The sequence below is a fragment of the Ranitomeya imitator genome, chromosome 7, assembly GCF_032444005.1.
Source record: "Ranitomeya imitator isolate aRanImi1 chromosome 7, aRanImi1.pri, whole genome shotgun sequence".
In the NCBI taxonomy this organism is placed as follows: Eukaryota; Metazoa; Chordata; class Amphibia; order Anura; family Dendrobatidae; genus Ranitomeya; species Ranitomeya imitator.
The window spans coordinates 211,901,941-211,918,719 of record NC_091288.1 but is presented as its reverse complement, the minus strand read 5'-3'; the positions used below and the strand labels follow the sequence as shown (position 1 = coordinate 211,918,719).

Here is a 16,779-nt window from a genome sequence, read left to right as displayed (position 1 = left end):
AGGTGGGCAGGGCCAGATATCGACACTCTAAAAACAAATAATTACGAATAGAGAGGTGGAGATTGTGAAGCCTCCAGTATACAACTGTTACGCACAGTGTAGGACAGACTAAGTGCAACACAAAGGGATAAGGGGAAGGGGGCCAAACACTAGGGAAGAGGGGAGTGGAGACCTTTAGGTAGATCTAACGTCACCCTGTCTGCCCTAAGAGACCCTAAATAGGTTCCGCACCTATTGCCGAGCAGCATACCTAGTCCCTGTCAGACCCTAGCGGTAAGCCCTGCTTAGGGAAGGAAGGGGTGAACGCTGGTTGAACCCAACTAACACTAAAGACAGCTAGGATACACAAAACGAGGGGAACACTTAGCTTGAGTAAACTCAGAGAGAAACACTTTCAACCTTTATACTCCAAAGAGGAAGCTAACTGATTGCTGCAGCTCCAAGCCTCAACAGGGAAGTGCAAATAGAAAATAACATCCGCAACTCCCAACAGGAAGTTGGAAGTAATAAACACCCGGATTCAGGTGACACCATTAAGGCAGGGGGTGGTGGACACTAGTCTGCAAGGCCAAACACGGAGACCTTCTGCTGCCAGATGCAGGGCGACTGTCTGCAGCCTTTGACACACCCCTGACAACAACACACACACAGGTTTGAGGGATTCCTGCTCTCTTGTCTATATGTACCATATGTTCAGAAGCAGAAGCACCAGCATGGTGGACATTATACAACAGTACTTAGCAGTGTATCTGTGAACCCATCACTAGAGTGATATAAAACACTTATTAGAAAGCAACAGCAGGGTCTAGGTGTGTCTCCATCTCCCTCTCACTCTGTTTCTCCTTTCCCACTCTCTATACACCTAGCAGAAGAATTTGATCCCTCAGTGAGCTGGCAGTTGTTCTTCTTTTGACCATGATTTATTATAGACTAGATTGTGGCCCGATTCTAACGCATCGGGTATTCTAGAATATGCATGTCCCCGTAGTATATGGACAATGATGATTCCAGAATTCGCGGCAGACTGTGCCCGTCGCTGATTGGTCGAGGCAACCTTTATGACATCATCGTCGCCACGGCAACCATTATGACATCTACGTCGATACTGTGCCCGTCGCTGAATCAGAAACGTGAGATGTCTACGTCCTTTATGACATCATCGTCGCTGTGCCCGTTGCTGATTGGTCGAGGCCTGGCGGCACCTTGATTCGGCACCTCCTCTTTTCTCACAATTGCAGTCTTTCTTCTATGCATTGTGTGGAAGACATGTCCTACATCATCCACACAGTGTCCCCAGTGCGCTCCTGCACAGGCGCTCTTCTCTCTGCCTGCGGAGGGCAGAGCAAAATACTGTAGTGCCCATACAATGGCTTTACTTCCAGGTCAGGTCATCAGTGTTCTTTGGCCTTTCCCTGAGCAAGCGTACTTTAGCACTTTGCTTTGTGGGAAGGGCAGAGAGAAGTTCGCCTGCGCTGGATTGCAATGGGGAAAATGTGCATGAAGTAGGATGCATCATCCAAACTAAGCAGGAAAGGAGGACTAAGAAAAAACGTGGCGCCGGAGCAAGACCACAGACGCCCATTAGACTGGACTGCGCCGCAGGTGAGTATAATTAAAGCTGTTTAATTATTGTGTAGGGGATTGGGGACATTGCTACAGCCTACCAGGATGCTGTAAAAAAGACCCTAATGTTGGTGGCCTTACTGTATATGGGAAAAACTGGTGACAGGTTCCCTTTAAACTATATGCAAATTAGGTCCGCAAGTGCACCAGTTGGTGTAACAGTGCACTTGTAGTCTATGGGTCCTCTTTTTTTCTCTCCACCGGTACCACCACCACTTTTCATTGAGTACAGAGATATAATCTCTGCTGCACAATGTCACCTTTCTTCTTATTGTCAATCAAAAAGCAGGGGCGGCACTAGGAGGGAGAATTGAGGTGGAGCCAAAGACTGCAAGTGCACTGATAGGACTAACCAATGGACTTCTGGACCTAATTTTCATACCAGTAAAACATCAATTTTGGTGCAACAGTCCGTAATAAGTATTAATTCCTTATGTCCACAGCCCTATGCTGCACTATAAAATAATATTAAAGAAAATAAGAAATAATTTAAGGGCTGATTTAGAAAGGTTTGGAGCATAATATATGGGGTCAAGGGAAATGCGTTGACTGATTACTGGGATCTATCTGATAACCAGCAGAAAGTCTGGAGAATGTATCATATTCCACTCAACTTTATTGGATAAAAAATACATAAAATCACTGGTTTATTGACACTAAATTCATAATAATATACAAATAAATTATTTAATAAGTGAACAAATTATAATATTATACAAATTAACCTTCCCTCTATTAATTGAGCTAGAATTGTTCTCTACTGTAATCTAGGAGGTCTCCAAAACTGGTTCAAGAGACATATTTTGAAGGCACTTTTCTGTCCATGGTTCAAGACATCATCATCTCAGGCTCACAACATCCTACCACCTTGTTAAAGAGAATTTCCATAAAATTAGTCTAGAAGACATTCCCTAGTCCAAAACATCTTACCGAGTATAGGAGAAATCCTATGGTCCAGAGACATCATACGGTTCAGTCTTCCTCAAGTCTAAATGGCTTTCACTAATCCATGACTCCTACTTTTCTATGCCGTCCCTAGTGTAGGAAACATTCGCTGGTCCATGCGGTCTTCTCCAATCCAAAAAAACTTCTGCGATCCAAGAAGCCTTCCCTCATCTAAATGAAACTCCTTGATCAAAGTAATATTTGGTAATCCAGAAAACATATTCTGGTCATATTTAGGTCTATAAAGCTTTCCCGCCTCTAGGAGACATTCCTTGGTCTATGAGGTCTTCCCTAATCCAAAATAACTACCGTGATCCAGGAAGCCTGTTTGAAAAGATACCCTTCTGTCAAAGTAATCTTTGGAGTAAAACCTGAAGGCCAAAAACCTTTCTGATCGTATTTAAATCTATGAAGCTTTAATTAGCATAGGAGACCTCTCCTGGTTCAAATGATCTTCCCGAATCCTAGAATCTATTTTGGCCAAAAAAACTTCCCATATTTATGATTCACACCCTAGTCCAACAGTTCTGGCCTACTGTAAGTGGCCTTCAATCACCAAGAAAGCCAATCTGGTCCAAGAAGCCCTCTGTAGATGCTGCCCAACAGACTGAACCTGATGGAACAGAAATGCCTTAGTCCATAGGACCTTCCCCTAATCTAAAATACCCTCTTGGTCCATATAACTTGCCCCCCAAAATTTATGTAATGCAAAAAAGACAATCTGGTTCAAGAAGACTTCTATAGACTGGGACATAAACATTGTTCCAAGACTTTTCCTGACAGAAGAGCATTACCGTTCCCATGATCTAAAAACACCCTTGTGGTCCAAATAACTTGCTAAAAAAAATTGTAATTTCCTATTTTGTTTCATTAACAGGCAAAGGTGAATGACAGGCTCAATATATTTGCAAAAGTATACCCAGGAGGATGCACAGATGCTGTAGCCGATGCCACTGTCATGTCCCACGCATCCACAAAACCAACATTGATCCCCTGAAAAACCTCCTTGAGGACCAGATACTGAGTGTAACCATGGAAGTCTCCTCGCCTTTCCGCCGGGGCAAAGGTCTCTCTTGTATTTTCAGTTTTTATGATGACCTTAGTGGCGGGACTCCTGAGGAACAGACGCTCAAGAGCTTTGCGGATGTTGATGGCTCGCTGAATGAAAATTTTCAGAGGGAACTGTCTAAAATGTTGTCCCATCGTGATTATAAAAATGGTGTCTTTCCCCCCGCCGCGCTGGTCAATTTGACGACTGGTGTAGAGGTCCTCCTTGACGTAGTAGAAGGCAGAGTGTTCCAGTGGGAAGCCATGTCTCTTATAGGAAACATATATATCCTTTTCCATGTTCATGGCTTCCAGCGTCCAAGACCAACCTGCCCATCCTTTATAATGGTATCGGAAATATTTCACAACTAAAGGAAACAAATATATCAGTAAGGGAAGATGATCATACAATAGTATAATATTAATGAAGACAACCACTGTCTACAAATCCAGTTAGGACATAAGGCCATCGTAGAAGGAGGGCTGTCCCCCAGAACCCCCTCAATGAACAAGAGAGGACCTCTAAGTTAGACTGTCCTTCTCTGATGGTTCCAGTCCATCCATGTACTACAAGCTTGGTCAGTCATCTTAAAGCCACAATGTAGTTCCACATTTCCTCAGCATTTGGAGCCATTGGATGGGAAATGTGTGGCTGAATGGGACATCCTTGGGGGATTCTAAGACCTGAACCCATTGCTTTTAAAGATGGGCTTTCATCATGAGAAAACTAATTTGGAGGAGATTTTTTATTTACTTTGTTTGTGCCTAGATATATGTGAAAAATTAGGCAAATTTTGGTGCATTTTGGCTCATAACTTTGCAGTTTTATGTATTTATTACATGTTTTAGACACTGTTTTGTGGCTCATTCCTAGAGGAGGCGTGACTTAGAGAAAACGAGAGCGATTTATGGAAATAACAATATTAGAGGGGCTTTGCTTAAATTGCAAAGTGCTGGGAAAAAAATAAGCAACTTTGCAATTTACCTCCAATTGAAAATGCTCTCCATTTTCAAGAACAGAGGGTATTTTTAATTCTATCATTTACTGCTCCTTAGCAAAGTTATCGGCCACCTCTGCAGTCTATAAGTGGTGGCCAGTCTTCTAGGTAAGAAGCACAGCACTTACAAGCTCTTGTTGGAGCTTGCAGGCGCTTTTCTGAAGCTCCCCATTTTGCTGGATCCTTAGGGCTCCCGTGCTCCTCCCTTCCTGTAAAGTCAAAGCTGTTTCTGCTAAGAACATTGATGTTCACTGCAGGAGCACAGTTATACCGCTGGTCCGAACTGTCAATCATCAAGAGCGCACCTGCCCATGGCCAGCAGGAACCCGGGAGGCAGGGGAGCAGTGAGCTCCTGATGCATATATATCGAGGCAAGCTCTCCAGAAATGAAAAGTAGGTCAACTGTTGACGTAAAGTTAGATAAAAAGATCGGAGAGGAATAATAAAACTGCCCTTTGTGTTCTAATTTCATTTCTTGCTGTCAATGGATAAAAACAACACAAAAATACAAAAAACTGGTGTAATCCTTACTCTTGATCCCCTCGGTGAAGTGCATGATGAACTGACGTAACGTGGAGTCTCCGATGAGAAAGAGTTTCTTCCCCTGCAGACAATTAGTAAAGTTCTCCGCCGTCGTGTAAACCGTCATGTTACAGTAAAGCGGACTCCATATCTGATTGTAGTAGTATCCGCTCGGGACAGGGGAGCTCATTCCTGGCTGGCACTTTGGCTTTGGGTCATTAAAAGTGGCTGGAAAAGATCCAAGAAATTATATAGATTTTTTTTTTTAATTTTAATCAATTATTTCGCTCCCGCGCAATCACATCATGTCTTCTACTCCAGTCACATCCAAACCTTCACTCAAAATTCATAACATACGTTCAGTATGAGATAAGTAACACACAAAAAAAAGTAACTTATATTGGTGTAAAGGATTTTAAAAAATGGGTTTACTTTTAAAAAATTAATAAATAACAGCGCCCCCTCTTGTCCATAGACTGCGTCTGGTATTGCAGCTCAGCGTATTTCTGAAAACATTGACGAAGCGGACTTTATTGAAACAATAAAAAAAAAAAAATTAGAAATAAAAATAATATTCTCTTAAAACTTACTATTGCATTGGGCCACCATGATAGGTGAAATTTGTGGGAGTTGCACACCGATATTTGACCTTTAAAACAGGAATGATAAAAAAAAATAATAATGATTACATTTTTAGTCTATAAAAATATGGAATATTTAAACAATTTGGAAAGCATGTTTTTTGTCTGCAACGATCACAGTGATCTATAGAGCAACCAGGTGGCAAGTGTTTAGTTTTCCTGCAGTGCCCCTACAGGTGAAATGAGGTATTACACTGTGTACATTAAAATCAATGACCTGCCTGTGTAATGCAGGACTGGATGGGTGCTCCAGAGCAAGTTAGACTCTTTATAATTGTCCTCTACTTGGATGTGCCGGAACCTCTAGAGTGAGAGACGTGCATTATAGCCACTCTCTACTTTACTCTACTCTCATTCAGCACTCTATCCTAAAGTTAGAGTGTTGCATCGGGACTCTCTTAACATAGGATTTGAAAGTAAGTTTTCTAACCCAGCGGATTCCACTTCATTTCATTTTATGCATACACCTCTAGTGCAGACCTATAAGCACCAAGTGTCACCTTCTACCCTTGAATTGGGAGGGAAAGATCAATCCGGGAGGAGAAGGAAGCAGATTCTTCTGATAGGATACATTAGAAAATTGCTTATTTTCATCCGTACTACCAATTTTTGAAATAATAATTAAAATGATGGCTACTTTTTAAGGAAATGTTAAAACCATGATGAAAATCGTACCTCTGAAATATTTGTTGTTCCACCGGGGTAAGATATGACATCTGAAGATCATAGCCTCTCATTTCGTTCAGACTTTCACAAGTAAAATTGGGAACTTTGTAGCAGTGGAAGACCTCCTCGTATAGAGGGTCCTTGTATTCGCAGATCTCCTTCCCATCTTCCTCTGAGAGCCTAAACGCACATTTTGTTATGGCTTCTGCACCAAACTTTTCATATTTCCCTTCAAAGCCAATAACTCCTTGACTGGAATGTCTTGACCTCCAGAGAGCGGCCACTCCTTCACTTGGGTAGAACAACAGGATGTTGACATTGACTTTGCCGGCCCAGTAAAATGGAAAGTGAACGTGATAGGACCCATTTTTTAAGTCCTCCACAGTTCCTGAAACAGAAGCTCCAAGAGCTGCAGAAACTAGTCTTGGTCTTAAGAAGTCTCCGCCATACGTCTTTCTGTTGCCCAAGTGATCAAACATATCAACCTGGACAACAAAGTCGTCTCCCACACAGTACGTCTCCCGAGGATTGACAATGGAAATCTTACTGTTCTTTCCATTTGTGGTTTGGTTAAAGAAAGTAAATGACACATTGGGGATCAGTTTCTCTATATTGTCAAATATGGCGTCTACTTCAACTTGGAGCTCAGTTTTCGGTGGAAGGGTCGACTCATTCAGCAACAGGTTGGTGTTGGGTGCAAGGCAGGTATGAAGAAAATGCCTCAAAAGATTCTGAAATTCAGAAAATTTGCATCGCACAAAGAAATAAAATTGGATTTTGTGGCTCGTGAAGAAGTTACTATAGAAAGACGAATGAGTCAAAAAGTTCAAGGTGTGTGGACAAGTCTCACCTGGAAATTGCCCTGGTACCAACCAAAGCTTAGAAGTAATACGGCAAGGAGAAGTACTGGAATCAATGGGTAACGCATGGTGGTCAGTTCACTCTGAGATCATTGTGCTGCCGGTCCTGATCCTGATCGAGTTCTGCTCCAAATATACAGGGTAAAACTTAGAAAATGTTGAAGGATCTTAATGAAATGAGATGTTACGGAACAAAACGAAAATTTGAGTATCTCCAGTATACAATACTTTCCGGGAATGAATCAATGATTGACTACTTGTCTTATTTGCCCAAGGAACGTTTTGCATGTGATCACTTGAGAAGCTTCACTTTTGCCATGGCCATTTTTTTTTATACATGAAGTCTCTTTATGAAAATTTATCCTTGTTAGAGTTGGGAAATGAATAAATGAATGAACGATTAATGGATTAACGTGAGTATATATTCAAGAACTTACCTTCCTGCACCCTTGTGTTAACTATGGAACCCAGTCACCGCATTTTAACATTTAACATTCTGTCTTCTGTACCCGACAGTCCAGTATGAATGAATATGAATTGAAGGCTAATTTAATGAATGAATGAATTAACTAATTATTTAAAAGATAATGAATGACAAGCGGTACCACAAGAGAATGGTAAGGTCTTTAAGAGCAAGAATACATTTTTTTTCTATAGTATTGTACACTGAGAGGACATCTGGAATCTGATCTAATTTGTTGTCAGAAATGAATGAATGAATGAATTGAGAGTATAATAACATGCAGAATTTAATTAAAATTAGTGAATTAAATAAAAAAAAGAAATGAATTAATGAACATAGATGAATGGGAATAAATGTATATACAAATTCTTTAATAAATAGATGAAAAAGGTATTGATTAATTCAATAAATAATGAATGAAAACAATTAATGAATATATAAGGATAAAATGAGAGCATAAACGAATTAATAAATAAAGAAATACGGTAGATATATGGATAGAAAAATGTGAATGAATGGATTAAATGGTAACTTAATGATAAAAAAATGAATAAGTGAATGGATGAAACCATAAATGAATGAACGAGAGAATGTGTGAATTAAAGAAAATCAATGAAAAACTGAATGATTTAAAAAGAAAAAAATAAAAGAAAACTGGAATGGAATGAAAGAAAACAATGAATAGATCAGTGATTGAATAAATGAGAAAGAGCACAAGAAGAAATTCTTAAAAAATGAATAAATGATTAATTAATTGATTAACGTTGGAAGAAATTTCTTGATGATTGAATGAAGGAATTAATGTATCAATCAATTGGGATCAAAGGGAAACGAATACATAAAATAATCAGAAGCATATGGATTGATGAGAGTCAATGCATGTGCATATTTATGAATAAACTAGCTGAAGAGCCCGGCGTTGCCTGGGCATAGTAAATATCTGTGGCTAGTTATAGCACCTCACTTCTCTCATTTTCCCATCACGCCTCTCATTTTCTCCCTCACACCTGTCATTTTCCCCCTCACTCCTCTTTTTCCCCCTCACTCCTCTCATTCCCCCCTAACACTTGTCATTTCGACCTCACATCTGTCATTTTCTGATCACTTCACTATTTTCCCTCACTCCTCTCATTTTCACTTCACACCTCTCATTTTCACCTCACACCTCTCATGTTTGTCATTCCCTTATATACAGTATAGTATACACCTGTATGTCATCTCCTGTATAGAGTATATACCTGTATGTCATCTCCCCTGTAAAAAGTATATACCTACTGTATGTCATCTCCTCCTGTATATTGTATATACCTATGTGTCATCTCCTGTATATAGTATATACCTGTATGTCATCTCTTTTGTATATAGAATATACCTGTATGTCATCTCCTCCTATATATAGTATATACCTGTATGTCATCTCCTGTATAGAGTATATGCCTGTATGTCATCTCCCCTGTATATAGTATATACCTGCTGTATGTCATCTCCTCCTGTATATACTTATGTGTCATCTCTACTTTTATATAGTATATACCTGTGTCATCTCCTCCTGTATATAGTATATACCTGTGTCATCTCCTCCTGTATGTAGTATATACCTATATGTCATCTCCTCCTGCATATAGTATATACCTGTAAGTCATCTCCTCCTGTATACTGTATAGTATATACCTGTGTGTCATCTCCTCCTGTATATAGTATATATCTGTGTGTCATCTCCTCCTGTATTAGACCTCGTTCACACGTTATTTGCTCAGTATTTTTACCTCAGTATTTGTAAGCTAAATTGGCAGCCTGATAAATCCCCAGCCAACAGGAAGCCCTCCCCCCTGGCAGTATATATTAGCTCACACATACACATAATACACAGATCATGTGACTGACAGCTGCCGTATTTCCTATATGGTACATTTGTGGTACGTTTTGAGTATGTGCAAGTTTTGTGTGAGGCAACTTTTGCATGTGTTGCAACTTTTGTGCATGTGGCAATTTTTCCGCGTGTGCAAGTTTTGCGTGTGGTGAGTCTTCCATGAGGTGAGTTTTGCACGTGTGGCGAGTTTTGCGTGAGCCTAGTTTTACATGTGGCGAGTTTTGAGCGGCGACTTTTGTGTTTCGACTTTTACGTGGCGAGGTTGGTGTATGTGTGGTGAAATGTGTCCTGAGGGTGGTATATGTGTTCAAGAACGTGGTAGTGTGTGGCGCATTTTGCGTGTGTGTGTCCATATCCTCGTGTGTGGTGAGTATCCCATGTCGGGGCCCCACCTTAGCAGCTGTACGGTATATACTCTTTGGCGCCATCGCTCTCACTCTTTAAGTCCCCCTTGCTCACGTCTGGCAGCTGTCAATTTACCTCCAACACTTTTCCTTTCACTTTTTCCCCATTATGTAGATAGGGGCAAAATTGTTTGGTGAATTGGGAAGCGCGGGGTTAAAATTTTGCCTCACAACATAGCCTATGACGCTCTCGGGGTCCAGACGTGTGACTGCAAAATGTTGTGGCTGTAGCTGCGACGGTGTAGATGCCAATCCCGGACATACACACACACACACACACATACATACACACACACACACACACACACACACACACACACACACACACACACACACACACACACACATACATACACACATACACACACACACACACACACACACACACACACACACACACACACATACATACACACATACACACACACACACACACACACACACACACACACACACACACACACACACATACATACACACATACACACACACACACACACACACACACACACACACACATACATACATACATACACACACACACTCAGCTTTATATATTAGATAGATGAAACAATGAATTAATTAATTCATTAATTAACTAATGAACATATAAAGCAATATATAAATGCATAAATAAATTACAACCTCTCCGTACTCTGTATAGAGTAGCTCCTGCGTCTCTCCCCTCTCCCCGGTGCCAATTTATCTAATGCAGTGATCTGGAGAATGAAGTGTTAAAGGAGAAGGACGCTCCGTAGAAATCACCTTTCAAATTCACCAGCATAAAGGGGATCTCAGGGGCCACATCTGTGTTGATTGGTTATATAGTGTTATTCCCGTACATTCGGCTCTATAGAGAGACAAGGACGACACTCATCTAAGTTATAACTGGGGCCCCTGATCTCACAGGAGCCAAATGATAAGATCTTACAATATTAAAGTGCTCAGTCCAAAAAGCCAAATTTTGTAAGAGTGGATTTCCCCTTTAAGTAAAGCTCCATATTGGGCAGAATTCATTATGTTGATGAATCAGTTAATCTTTTTAGATGACATATAATCCGTTCAATCATCATCCATTATCTGTCACTCCCTGCCTTATATTCGCCTTCTTTAACCCTTTTCTTACCTGGACCTTCGGTGCCCCCATTCACTACAGCCTCGATTACCAAGACGCCATCTGATTAACAGGGTGGAGCGATGACATACATTCATACGTGAAGGTTTAACTTTGAACCCAAGATATTCTCTGCCCATTAACCTCGGAATGAAATGCGTCGTTGCTTAGTGTCAAGTCTCCAAAGTCCATTTACTTAGTCTTCTGTGTGGGTCTGGATGACATCTACTAATTGTACTTTATTGAGTGAAAGTGGCGCCATTTTTGTGTTAAAGGAATGCTGAAAGTTGAGAAAAAAATAAAGAACTATATATGTATATTGTAAGTATTCGGACAAAAATCCGAGAGTGGACCCTCTGGGTCGTGACTCTAGAGCCCCCAGGGTCGAGCGGACCAGATGGAATCACCCCCTATACAGGGAGTGTTAGGAGCAGGACCTCGGGGGAATGGAGACACAACAGCTAGAGCCAAAGGGACGACCAAAAATAAAGAAGGAAACCACAGGCTATAAGGATGGCAGAGAATAATAGGAAAACAAGACTTAACTGAAAGAATGTCTGGAACACGGAACGGCAGGACTCAGCAGGAACACGGACCGGCAGGATACAACAGGAACACGGGCTGGCGGGATACAGCAGGAACACGGACTGGCGGGATACAGCAGGAACACGGACTGGCGGGATACAGCAGGAACACGGACAGGCAGGATACAGCAGGAACACGGGCTGGCAGGATACAGCAGGAACACGGACTGGCAGAATACAGCAGGAACACGGACTGGCAGGATACAGCAGGAACACGGACAGGCAGGACACAGCAGGAACACGGACTGGCAGAATACAGCAGGAACACGGACTGGGAGGATACAGCAGGAACACGGACTGGCAGGATACAGCAGGAACACGGACTGGCAGGATACAACAGGAACATGGACTGGCAGGATACCGAGACAAAGCAAGGACTGGGCTGAGAAAAGACACTGGTACAGGGGAGCCTAGGGCATAGGGACACTGACGGCAGACAGTGCACCTACAAAGCAAAGGCGTCTTACCAAGGAAGACGCCGGGAAGAAATACCCGATGGGCGCCGCCATGTTGGGGCGGAGCCACCGGGTCGCGACCTCCCAGAAGGCTCAGCGACGGGGGAGACGCGACCGCGCATGCGCGAAGAGACCAGACGCCGAGAGCCGGCGAAGGAGGAGGCAGAGCGGCGCGGGACAGGATCGTGAGCGCGCCGAGGGATGGGAGAAGCCGGGTAAGTATGTGCGGGCGTGACATATATATTCCCGTACTTTCTCTATTAATCTTCGTTTACCCTATTTTGAATAAAAAACATAGAGAAATTTTAACAGTCTTTGATAATATTACAGTTAAGGCAGAGGGGGGAAGGCTCCTGCTGCAGCCAGTTGTCTCATTCATTTATTTAATTGTTAATTCGCATGTATCCTTTGATCATTTAGGGTACCGTCACACAGTGGCACTTTGATCGCTAGGACGGCACGATCCGTGACGTTCCAGCGATATCCTTACGATCTCGCTGTGTCTGTCACGCTCCTGCGATCAGGGACCCCGCTGAGAATCGTACGTCGTAGCAGATCGTTTGAAACTTTATTTCGTCGCTGGATCTCCCGCTTACATCGCTGGATCGGCGTGTGTGACGCCGATTCAGCGATGTCTTCACTGGTAACCAGGGTAAACATCGGGTTACTAAGCGCAGGGCTGCGCTTAGTAACCTGATGTTTACCCTGGTTACCAGCGTAAACGTTAAAAAAACAAACACTACATACTTACCTTCAGCTGTCTGTCCTCGGCGCTCTGCTTCTCTGCACTCCTCCTGCATCCTGTGTCAGCGCCGGCCAGCCGGAAAGCACAGCGGTGACGTCACCGCTCTGCTTTCCGGCTGGCCGGCGCTGACAGTGCAGAGGAAAGCAGAGCGCCGGAGGACAGACAGTGGAAGGTAAGTATGTAGTGTTTGTTTTTTTAACGTTTACGCTGGTAACCAGGGTAAACATCGGGTTACTAAGCGCGGCCCTGCGCTTAGTAACCCGATGTTTACCCTGGTTACCGGGGACCTCGGGATCGTTGGTCGCTGGAGAGCTGTGTGTGTGACAGCTCTCCAGCGACCTAACAGCGACGCTGCAGCGATCGACATCGTTGTCGGCATCGCTGCAGCGTCGCTTAGTGTGACGGTACCCTTTGAAGATCCTGAATCTGTTCCTCCCACCTTCTTCCTCATCGCCATGCTGTGGAAGTCATAAGACAAGTAGCTGCAGCAGGAGCCTCTCCTCACTGCTCTGTCTGCAGTAGGATGAAATATTGTTAAGCGCCACCTTCTTTGGTCATCAGGGGGTTTCCCTCAGGGAATCAGTTGAGCTGATCAGCAGGACTAACCCTTGTTAATCTCTAAAGTTTGACTTCACCATAAAAGATTAAATCAGGGGTGTGATCCATGTCTCTTCTGGCTCTAAAAAAATATGGAGTTCCTGCCATGAGATTTACAGCTTATGATTTCAGAGACAGTCCGATGATGAACTGTGGCAAGTGGTGACTGAGAGCAGACAAAAGGAAGGGTAAATGAAGTTGCCATAGTGTCCATATTGTTAAGAACGTAGAAAATATTAAGGTGCTATTGTACTGTGTGAGTGAGAGACACCATCCGGCTGTTGTAACCTGCTCAAGATTGCACCCTCCAATAGGGATATTTTTTTAGGAATTTTAAACCCTTCTCCAAAATCCTGCCTCCATCTTTTTTGCTAAAAAAAAGCCATGTGAACCCACCAGCACATTGGACAACTTTACAGTACCTATGTTGAACTATTGGGCACGTTCAATGACATCATAGTGTGGATTATGTCCACTGACAATTGGCCCCACCAGAACTGGTGGCTACCACCATCTTTAGGAGCCTTCTCAGTCAATCTCAAAACTTCTTTATTCATCTCATAGCACTTATTAGGATTCAAAAGGAGAAAAGCCTGAAGTGGACCTTCTGGGTCGCGGCTCCAGAGCACCCGAGGGCTAGCGGACCAGGTGGAACCACCCCTATACAGGGAGTGTTAGGGGCAGGCCCAAGGGGGATAAAACCACAACGGCTGGGGCCAAAGGGACGACTAAGGGCTAATCAGGAGAGAGGGGACCGAGGTGAGGATGAAGAAAATAAGAGGCAGAAAAATAACTGGAACAGAGGAATATGGGAGGTAAGAGGAACCAGAAGGACCTGAGACTGGCAGTGGCTCGAAGCTGTAAGAGAGGGAACAAGTAGATAGTCAATTGTAGGGAGACAAGGTAAGGAAAACACAGAGACACACGGAATGCAGGAACGGGAGCTGCGGTAAACACAAAACTGACCGGTGCAGCTAGGAAGGAGGGGAGGCAGACAAGGAGAAGACACCGGACTAGCAAGGGAGACAGACACAAAGAACTGAGAAGACATGGTAAACAGGAAAGTCCGAAGGGCCCGCTAGGCAGAGGCACAGGAGGACGGACGGACAGGGACAAAGGAAGAGCCAGGGAAGAAGATAAACTAGGCCTGAGAACGGGGAAGGACGTCGGCAAAGATGCTAGCGCAACCGCAATAGATACACAGGTGTCTTACCTCTGAAGACGCCGAGAAGAAATACTTGGTGGATGCTGCCATGATGGGGCAGAGCCACCAGGTCAAGACCTCCCAGGAAACCAAGCTGTGGAGGAAGCACGACCGCACATGCACGAACCGCCAATGCACCGCGATCCCGAGAAGTCGGGCGAGGAGCGGTGAGGGACCATGTTGGGAATGTGTGGGATGGAGACAGGCGGGTAAGTATCCGAGGCCATGACAGCACTGTTCATCGTCATGTGGGAGGGGTACGTCGCGCACATACTCTCCCAAATATCTAGAAGGCTTCCAGAAAAATTGAAGACCTAGTGGGTGCCCGGAAGATATCTCCCTGACACCCCTGAAACCTCTAGAAACCAGCGCTTCCAGGAGGACTGTTGTGCATGATGCTAGGATGCTCCATCATCAGATGAAGCCCCACTGTCTGGGGATCGGGAACTAGGCATGTAGGGAGTAGAGGCCGAGCGTGGAGCGGGGGTAGACACTAAAAGGGTCATGACTATAAATAAAAAATATTTGTCCCAAAAAAGTATATCAGCTCATATGGGCATATGTTCACCCATCAGATCCTTGAAAACAGACAGAGGGTCTCCACCCATTGAGCACCGAGAAGGAGGCTACAACTGTGACCTTTGTGACATTTCTAACAATATCTGTTTTATGTCTAAACATCTTTATTTACTTGGCTCGGCTGGGAGGGCTGACACCTGCGAGCGCTGGCATCTGCTAGGGCTGAGACCTTCAAGGACTGACACCTTCAAGGGTTGACATGTGCAAGTACTGACATCTGCAGGGGCTGACACCTTCAAGTGCTGAGACCTTCAAGGACTGACATCTTCAAGGACTGACATCTTCAAGGGCTGACATCTTCAAGGGCTGAGACCTTCAAGGGCTGACATCTTCAAGGAGTGACACCTTCAAGGGTTGACATCTTCAAGGACTGACATCTTCAAGGGATGAGACCTTCAAGGGCTGAGACCTTCAAGGACTGACACCTTTAATGACTGACACCTTCAAGGGCTGAGATCTTCAAGGACTGACACCACTAAGGACTGAGACCTTCAAGGACTGGCATCTTCAAGGGCTGGCACCTTCAAGGGCTGTAACCTTCAAGGACTGACATTTGCAAGGGCTGACACCTTTAAGGGCTGACAACTGCAAGTACTGACATCTGCAAGTGCTGACACGTTCAAGTGCTGAGACCTTCAAGGACTGACACCTTCAAGGGCTGACACTTGCAAGTATTGACATCTGCAAGGGCTGACACCTGCAAGTACTGACATCTGCAAGTACTGACCTCTGCAAGGGCTGACACCTTCAAGGGGTGACACCTGCGAGCACTGACATCTGAGTAAGCAGAGTGTCACACAAAAACAAAACCACCAGAAAGGTTCCCTCCATAAATTTCCAGCTCTTTTACCATATCATCATAGTGTCCTCAATAAACATCATTGCTTTTATAAATAAATGCCAGAAGAGTGCCCCTAATTAACAGTGCCAACAGAGTGCTCCCACAAACATTGCCCGAAGAGTGCACTCAATAAACATTAAAGTGTCAAGGGGAAATGGAAATCACAAAATCACAAGTATTAATTGAAGAAGAACAGTCCTTTATTGATTAGAAATGACAAACTTTAAAACATGACGCGTTTCGGATCTATCAGCTCCTTTCTCAAATAATAAGACTGTATGTGTGTGTTTCAGCCTTATCGTTTGAGAGAGGAGCTGATTGACCCAAAATGCATCAATTAATATGAAACTCCTTCAATCAATGCTTGTAATTTAGTGGGCCTAAGTGGATGTCTTTTCTTCACCTTCAGAGAATTGATCATCCATATTAAGAGGTGACTTAGGAAGGTTTGGAGCACAATATATGGGATCACAGATAACAGGTTGTTCCTGGAATCTGTCTTGTGACAAGCAGAAAGTCTGGAAAAATGTTCCACTGAATTTTATTGCGTAAAAAATATATAAAAGTCCTAATTTATTAATACTAAATTTCATGGTATAATACACATAAATTATAATGTTA

At 43.4% G+C, this 16,779-nt stretch overlaps 1 protein-coding gene across 2 annotated transcripts; it reads right to left on the bottom strand.

Annotated features, from left to right (window-relative positions):
• Positions 1-2,221: 2,221 nt before the first annotated feature.
• On the bottom strand, positions 2,222-11,283 carry LOC138645416 (NXPE family member 4-like). 2 transcript variants are annotated; one of them, XM_069734725.1, is made up of 6 exons: positions 11,166-11,283; positions 7,293-7,425; positions 6,452-7,173; positions 5,726-5,784; positions 5,145-5,363; positions 2,222-3,983 (listed from the first exon to the last, which is right to left on the bottom strand). In XM_069734725.1, exons 2-6 carry the CDS (start codon positions 7,368-7,370, stop codon positions 3,439-3,441), a joined length of 1,623 nt encoding a protein of 540 aa, XP_069590826.1. In that variant the 5' UTR covers positions 7,371-7,425; positions 11,166-11,283; the 3' UTR covers positions 2,222-3,438. The 2 variants fall into 2 exon arrangements, with proteins under 2 accessions (XP_069590826.1, XP_069590827.1); XM_069734726.1 differs by lacking the exon at positions 11,166-11,283 and adding an exon at positions 10,805-10,884.
• Positions 11,284-16,779: the final 5,496 nt, after the last annotated feature.